At 44.5% G+C, this 8741-nt stretch overlaps 1 protein-coding gene across 1 annotated transcript in view; it reads left to right on the forward strand.

Moving 5' to 3' along the window:
• LOC122935381 (coiled-coil domain-containing protein 162-like) overlaps positions 1 to 7868 on the forward strand; it is an 83359-nt gene extending 75491 nt beyond the window's left edge. The window contains exons 22-23 of the mRNA XM_044291152.1: positions 7184 to 7311; positions 7587 to 7868. Coding sequence (XP_044147087.1) covers positions 7184 to 7311; positions 7587 to 7679 — 221 coding nt within the window. The 3' untranslated portion in view covers positions 7680 to 7868. The remainder of the gene's footprint in view (positions 1 to 7183; positions 7312 to 7586) is intronic.
• The last annotated feature ends 873 nt before the right edge of the window (positions 7869 to 8741 follow it).

The following is an 8741-nucleotide window of genomic DNA, read 5'->3' on the forward strand; positions in this document are numbered from 1 at the left end:
ACTGGGTGATCCATAGGCAGGACTGAGTGGCTGCCCTCATCCACCAGCCCGTCCCTAATGCCAGTCAATGCCCCCTTAGGAAATCTCTCATCAGATGTGAGAGCAGCAGCGATCGATCAGCCAGGATTAATGTGCACAGTGGGAGGCCCCCCCTTAGGCAAGTGACAAACTGCCCCCCTCATTCTTATGCAAGTGACAAACCCAGCTCTGCTACATCTAGAATGAGCAACTACAACAAATGTAATGCCAAACTGCAGTTCCTCTATGTGATTCCTTGGATAGCTTCCACTGGACCCACAGGCTGTGGGTCCAGTGGAAGCTATCCAAGGCATCACAATCACATAGAGGAACTGCAGTTTGGCATTACATTTGTTGTAGTTGCTCATTGTAGATGTAGTAGAGCTGGGTTTGTAATTTGCCTCAGATTGAGGAGGGGGGGGGGGGGGGGGGGGGTTTGTCACTTGCCTAAGGCCAGGGTAAGGGGGGCCTCCCACCCAGGCTGTGCACATTAATCCTGGCTGATCGATCGCTTCTGGCCTGCTGCTGTGCTGCCTGCAGTCACATCTGATGAGAGTACTGACAGAGATTTGTTTCCTAAAGGAGCGGGAATTGACTGGTCTGGTCTGGGGCTGCTGGGCTTAGTTATCACTGACTATGTCACCACCACCGGCGCTCCCACCAGGCAGGTTAGGGCCCCCGGACCGGACTCACTCACTCAGGGACAATCACAGTTCACAGACACACACTTTAACTGGTCTGGACCGGACCACCAGGACCCTGGTCCGGTTGGATGGTCCAGCCAGCCACGCTCACCTCAGCACAGCAGACAGTCTGGCAGGCAGTCACACTCGCAGGTTCAGGATAGGAGGAGCCGAGGAGGGGAGCTCTCAGCCAGGAGAGGAGGCGGAGTCAGTCAGTATCGACGGCTGCACACAGCTTCCTCTTTCGTCTTCTGACCTCAACTGAAGCCGCTCCCCCTCCCTCCTCCTACTTAGCCTGCCCTGCACAGTGCGCGTCACGCATGGGCCTCGCCTCCGCTCCATGTGAATCTGATTTCACTCACTCAAAACTGTTATCAGCTGCCACTCTATTTGGGCCCCAGGCCAGCTCGGGGCCCCAAGCAATTGCTTGTTTTGCCTGTCTGTTAGCGACGGGCCTGACTGCAAAATACTGCATACAAGGGCTGCTGGGGAGGTTCTTATATAGAAAGGGGTAGGCAACTTTCAGGGGCATACATAGAAATCACTGGGCCCCATAGCAAGCATCTGAATTGGGCCCCCTAACCCCGCCCACTACCCACCCCTGGCCCATCCCACCTCCTGTCCTGGCTCCTCCCATGCCACCCCCCCATTAAAGAATCCCTAATGCCCCCCAAAATGCCCGGGGGGGGGGAGGAGCAGGAGAGCACACTGTCCACTAAACCCTTAATGCCCCCAAAATTCTCAGGACAGTGTGCTTTCCTTCTACTCCTCTCCCCCCTGAGCATTTTGGAGTAATGGGGGCATTAGGGATTGGGAGGCAGGAGGCTCATAGAGGACTCAGGGGGGTGGAGAGACTCAGAACAGTGTGCTTGTCTCCTACTCCTCCTTCCCCCTGGGCATTTTGGGGTAATGGGGGCATAAGGGGGGCTCATAGAGGATTCAGGGGGGGAGGCTCATACAGGACAGAGTAGGAGGAAAGCAGACTGTCCTCTATGAGCCCCCCAAACCCTTAATGCCCCCCAAAATGCTCAGGACAGTGTGCTTTCCTTCTACTCCTCTCCCCCTGGCATTTTGGGGGGCATTAGGGGTTGGGGCTCATAGAGGACTCGGGGGGGGGGGGGGGGGCTCATAGAGAACAGTGTGCTTTCCTCCTACTCCTCCCCCTCTGGACATTTTGGGGTAATGGGGGCATTAGGGGGGGGCTCATAGAGGATTCGGGGGGGAGGCTCATACAGGACAGAGTAGGAGGAAAGCAGAGTGTTCTCTATGGGCCCCCCCCTCCCTATGAGTTATCTTGCTGCTGCCTGGCAATGCTGCAGCCTGCATTAACCTATCTATCCATCCCATTCCTGGCTGGGGACCCTTCCCAATATAACAGGAGCGGGCAGGCAGTCCTTCAGTCTGGGGCTGGGATCGATGCTGGGTACAGCCAGGCAGCTGCCTACTTCACTCCTCGCTCAGGTCAGAGAGAGAATGAATGTGTACAGACAGTGTATGTCCGGCGCCCGTCCCTGCTACCCGCAAACACTGGCCAATCAGCAGCTGCCTCTTTGTGCTGCTGACTTGCGCTGATTGGCCAGTGTGAAAATTAGAACACACCTGCAGGCTGGCCGGGCGGGAGAATCAAGTGAGGCAGCATGATGAGCAGGTTAATAGGGGAGGGGGAGGGAGGAGGGGGCCCGCTGATCAAAGGCAAGTGCTGCAGTCCCTGCGTGCGCCGCCCACAGTGTGTGTTTGATAATTGTACTAGTACTGCTTACTACTTAGCTAAAATAAACGGAGGGGGCGGGGCCTTCCGAGCGCACCGGGCCCCATAGCAGTGGCGTACCCTGCCTCTATTGGCGGTACGCCACTGGCAACTTTCCTATTGGTTGCTAGGGATGTCGCTAAGCTCAGAGAAAGACATTGCAGCCTTCTCATTGGTCCACAAGCAAGAAGAGAGGGTACTAATGAAAAAAAAATCTAGAATATTACAAATATATATCACTATATTCTAAATATTTGCAAATTCTCGAAGTTCTGATATTCGCGATTAATATTTGCTATTCGAATATTCACGACCCAACACTAGTCCACAATAGACAATACTAAACATTTATAATGCAAGTATACCCTAATCGTGTTTGCGTGGGTTTCCCTGGATACTCTGGTTTCCTTCTACACTACAAAAAAACAACAACATACTGTTAAATGAATTGTCTTCATCTCAAATTTGCCTTATGTATCTAATATAGGAAAATTAGGACTGTGAGCTCTCTGGGCTACAGGTACTGATGATCAGGATGACAATCTCTGTACAGTGCTGCAGAATATGGAAATAAAGGCTTATTATGTTAGACAGCGTTAACATGATGAACAGCATTGTATAGAAAAAGTATGAATTACATTGGTACCTGGCACTACAGAAATTATATTTTGGGAAGCGACCTTTGACATATAATATATTGATTTAGTATAGCACAAACTATAAATTTAAGAATGACAGCAATCACAAGGAAATCTGGGGCCATAAAAAATATTAGGCAACAGGCTGGGTCAAGGGTCACAAAATTATGAGGCGACTTCTAATAATTTACAGTAGACCATTTCTTTTAGCTTTCCAAACCACTGTTAAGATGCAGGAATATTGGAAGAGTCAGCGGTGAAGCATCAGACAAACACAAGGTTTGAATAGGCAGCACAGAACCTGCATAACTATACATATAAAAATACAAAATGCAGGAGTCCCAAAAAAGCCACATAAATAACAAAAACACAAGTTCTGTTTCCTGCGTTTCTTAGTTCCCATAGACTTTAAGCTAACATTTGGAGCTGGCGTTTTTTAATGCAAAAAATGCACCAAAAATGCAGGTGAGGGTGCAAAGTATGCCACAAAAAAGTGCACAAAAATGCTTTTTAAAATCCTAAGGCTGGGTTCACGCGGGCATTGCGGGTGATGTACCATCTGATGAGTGCAGTGACATCACCACAGGTCCTTTTCCTCCTGGACAGCAAAGAAGAAGACAGAAGAGAAGCCGGGCTGCGCGAACAAGTGGATGAGGTGAGTTAAATTATTATTTTTAAAAAGAATTTAACCCCTCCATCCCTATTGTACTGTGCATTCTGTATTCAGAATGCTATTATTTTCCCTTATAACCATGTTATAAGGGGAAAAAAAATAAAAATCAGGTCCCCATCCCGATTATCTCCTAGCAACCGTGCGTGAAAAATCGCACAGCATCCGCACTTGCTTGTGGATGTTTGCGATTTTCACGCAGCCCCATTCACTTTTATGGGGCCTGCGTTGTGTGAGAAACGCACAATATAGAGCTTGCTGAGATTTTTACGCAACGAACAAGTGATGCATGAAAATCACTGCTCGTGTGCACAGCCCCATAGAAATGAATGGGTCTGGATTCAGTGCGGGTGCAATGCGTTCACCTCACGCATTGCACCCGCGCGGAATACTCGCCCGTGTGAAAGGGGCCTTAGTGTGAATCGACCCCCTTGGTCTATCAGAACACTTATGGGGCTGCTCATGGGAGGAGTGGCCATAGCCCCTACAGGGCTGATGCAGAGAGGCCACTAGCCAGGTAATAAAGATAAAACGGAAGGCCTCCAAATACAATGCATTTTTCACTTATGGTTGGCTGGGCGATATTGATCTGGACCAGGTGCAATCAGGACAGAAATAAAACTGAAACACTGAACGCAATCAGACAAACTGGTTGAACCTGCAAGAAAAAAACATCAGTTTTTCACTGAATAGACCGTGACACAATCTGTATCAGTCGTGTGAAAGAGTCCTTGAGGGTTGCTGACTCCTGCTCACTGATACATCCGTTGATGGGATCTCGTATATACTGCCTAGTGTACCTACATGAGCACATCTGGAGTGCGGCAGTTTAACAGCTTAGCAATAGCAATTATTCAATAGCAAGTGTGGCATCTAAACTGTTTGACAGTCTGTCAGCCCATTGGTACCTGCAAACCAATTTGGGAGTGCCAGTATACTGCCATGGCAGCCGGGGGCTTAAAAAAGTCTGTAATTGGTATTCACATGATAGACCATACTAGAAGCTTGGCCTAATAGTTTGCCTTTCAGTGTAAGGTTGGATTTACAAAGCACTGATCTATATTGAAGTCTGTATGGCATTCGGGTACATCTGTTATTTCTGGGAGCCTTTGTGCGGACCGCCAAATTTCCAAGCAAAGCACTGTACATCGTATAGTGGCCGTGCTTGGTATTGCAGCTCAGCCCTATTGACTTGAATAGGGCTGAGCTGCAACTAGGCCACATGACTGATGTAGGGTGATGTCACTAGTGTTCTCTAACAGCTGACTGGTGGGGGGTCCCACATGTGGGACCCCCACAGATCTGATATTGATGACCTAACCCCTTTATAACATAGTACATAAGGCCGAAAAAAGAAATTTGTCCATCCAGTTCGGCCTGTCATCCTGCAAGTTGATCCAGAGGAAGGCAAAAAAAAAACTGTGAGGTAGAAGCCAATTTTCCTCACTTTAGGGGAATAAAAAAAATCAGGCAATCAGACTAACTCCCTGGATCAACGATCTCTCTCTAGTAGCTACAGCCTGTAATATTATTACGCTCCAGAAATACATCCAGGCCCCTCTTGAATTCCTTTATTGTACTCACCATCACCACCTCGTCACAGTTACAGTCCTGGGGATAAATAGATGACGGGATAGATTTCTGTACTGACCCCTGATATATTTATACATATTAATTAGATCTCCCCTCAGTCGTCTTTTTTCTAAAGTGAATAACCCTAATTTTGATAATCTTTCAGGGTACTGTAGTTGCCCCATTCCAGTTATTACTTTAGTTGCTCTCCTCTGGACCCTCTCCAGCTCTGCTATGTCTGCCTTGTTCACTGGAGCACAGAACTGTACACAGTACTCCATGTGTGGTCTGACTAGTGATTTGTAAAGTGGTAGGACTATGTTCTCATCATGGCCATCTATGCCCCTTTTGATGCAACCCATTATCTTATTGGCCTTGGCAGCAGCTGCCTGACACTGTTTTTTGCAGCTTAGTTTTCTGTTTATTAAAATTCCTAGATCCTTTTCCATGTCAGTGTTACCGAGTGTTTTACCATTTAGTATGTACGGGTGACTTGCATTATTCCTTCCCATGTGCATAACTTTACATTTGTCAGTGTTAAACCTCATCTGCCACTTATCTGCCCAAGCCTGCAATCTATCCAGATCCCTCTGTAGTAGTATACTGTCCTCTTCAGTGTAAATTACTTTACACAGTTTAGTGTTATCTGCAAAAATTGATATTTTACTATGCAAGCCTTCTACAAGATCATTAATAAATATATTGAAGAGAATTGGGCCCAATACCGACCCCTGAGGTACTCCACTAGTGACCCAATCTGAGTGTGTACCGCTAATAACCACCCTCTGTTTTCTATTACTGAGCCAGTTACTTACCCACTTACAGACGTTTTCTCCCAGTCCAAGCATTCTTATTTTATATACTAACCTTTTATGTGGTACAGTGTCAAATGCTTTGGAGAAGTCCAGATACACGACATCCATTGATTCGCCGCTGTCAAGTCTAGAACTTACCTCCTCATAGAAACAGATTAAATTTGTTTGACATGACCGATCCCTCACGAAACCATGCTGATATGGCGTTATTTGCTTATTTCCGTTGAGATGCTCTAAGATAGCATCCTTTAGAAAACCTTCAAACAGTTTACCACAAAAGATGTTAAACTTACCGGCCTATAGTTTCCAGGCTCTGTTTTTGGACCCTTTTTGAATATTGGCACCACATTTGCCATGCGCCAATCCTGTGGAACACTCCCTGTCAGTATAGAGTCTGCAAATATCAGAAATAAGGGTCTGGCTATTACATTACTTAATTCCCTTAGGATACGGGGGTGTATGCCATCCGGTCCTGGCGATTTGTCTATTTTAATCTTTTTAAGTCGCTGATATACTTCTTCCTGGGTCAGACAGGACACTTTTAATGGCGAATTTATTTTTACATTCAGCATTTCATCTGACAATTTATTTTCCTCAGTGAATACATTGGAGAAAAAAATATTTAACAGCTTTGCTTTCTCCTCGTCACTCTCTCTGCGACTCCCCCTCATTACTCTTTAAAGGGCCGACACCTTCTGATTTATACTTTTTAAGATTTATATAATTGAAGAACATTTTATAGTTAGTTTTACTCTCTTCGGCAATTAATCTCTCGGTCTCGAGTTTGGCCGCTTTTATTTGTTTTTTACATGTTCTATTTTTTTCCTTATAGTTTTTCAGTGCTTCCGTGCTACACTCCTGTTTTAGTGATTTATATGCTTCCTTTTTTGTCATTTATTGCTTTCTTTACAGTTCTGTTTATCCACATTGGTTTCTTTTTGTTCCTTAACCTTTTATTCCCATACGATAGTAATGGTCTGTGTGTTATGCAGATGTAGTCCATTTTATATCGGCTGTTTAAAATTTTTCCTTTTACACAGCACCAGCATTAATGTCATATGAAACATTCCACTATAACCAAGAAATATGGGACCCCCTGGAGTATATTCCATCAGCAGAAGCAAAATCATACATCCAAGGAGAGAGGAGACTCCAGAGGCCTAAAACGGTGAGAGGCACTCCTAGTAAAAAAAAAAAAAAAAAAAAAAAAAAAAAAAGGAAGTCAGCTTCTCTCTTCATCCCTGAAATTGAGAGACTGAAATTGTGGCTCTCATAGGAAAAGAGAAACTGAAGTCTTCATCCACTGACATATTTGATCCGTAACCATTTTAACATGCTGTTATCTGAATGGTTGCCATGAATCAGTCTATAACATGTCTTGAGTTTGATTTAGACTTTGGTTATGGTGCAGCAAATTAATGATCTTTAACCTCATTTTTCCAGGTACCAAGCAGATGCCAAGCCCCTAACCGGACAGATGGCACATCACAAGCCATTCTCACCCAGCTCCATGAGCTTAGACTCAAGACTAAGTAATGCATTTGAAGCATCTTGAAGCCAACGAGCTGTCCGCTTCAGTGTTTTCACTGGTAGCCATGCTTATTGCACCAGGTATATGAGCCCACTGGTAGCAGTTATAGGCTCTAGGACAATATCTTATTGACAATTGGTTATAAAGCATTTAACATTAGTTATGTGAGAAAAAGAATGAAAACAAAGCGAGCGTGGTCTGCGACACCCTCTAAAACGTCATGTACTTCGTGATATCTTATACAGCAGACTATTATACAATGGACACAAGCTCTGCATCATCCCTGGCTTGTCCTACATGCGCTGCAGGAAGAAGTGAACATACTAGTCTTTCCTTTATATTAATACTCCTTTTGAATCCACTCCTTGTTTTGGCTTAAATGTATTTTTTTTTTTTACTGCATTAAAAACAGTCACAAAAATTGCAAGAAGCTTATCTCAAGAGTGGATCATAAATGAAAGAATATAAGAAAGTTTCAAATTCTATTTTTTTTTTTATCCACCTTGTCTTCTAAAACTGCATTCAAATAGCACAAGTGAAAGCATCCTCACACAGATACGTGTTTTGTTTTCCAAAAAAAACATACTGCATAAAAAAGGCATTTTATTAATATTTCATGCAGTTTTTCTTGCTTTTTTGTTGAAAGATTTAGTGTTTTAGTATCTGCATTCTGTATCAGATAAGGTTTTATTTGTTTATAATCATTTTTAGGTTTCAATTGAAATTTTAAAGGCAACAGATGGCAACAATCTGCCAGCGATCTACACAGGGGGGATGTAAATATTCAGTAACATAATGTGATGAGATACAAGAAAATACACACAAACTGCTCATTTTCATTAGACCAAAACAAAATCTACACAAAACGAAGGAAAGTACAATGTTAGGATTATAGCTGTGCATAATAATTCGATTAGGTATGTTAACATTTGTAAAAACGTGCAACTCTATGTGTACGAATAGCTGTTAATTTCTTGTAAATCATCACTGTCGCCACAAATGGACTGTAATCTGCAAGTAGTATGTTATAGAGCAGAAGGATCTGATCAGACCGATATGTGTTATGG

Source organism: Bufo gargarizans, chromosome 4 (genome assembly GCF_014858855.1).
Source record: "Bufo gargarizans isolate SCDJY-AF-19 chromosome 4, ASM1485885v1, whole genome shotgun sequence".
In the NCBI taxonomy this organism is placed as follows: domain Eukaryota; kingdom Metazoa; phylum Chordata; class Amphibia; order Anura; family Bufonidae; genus Bufo; species Bufo gargarizans.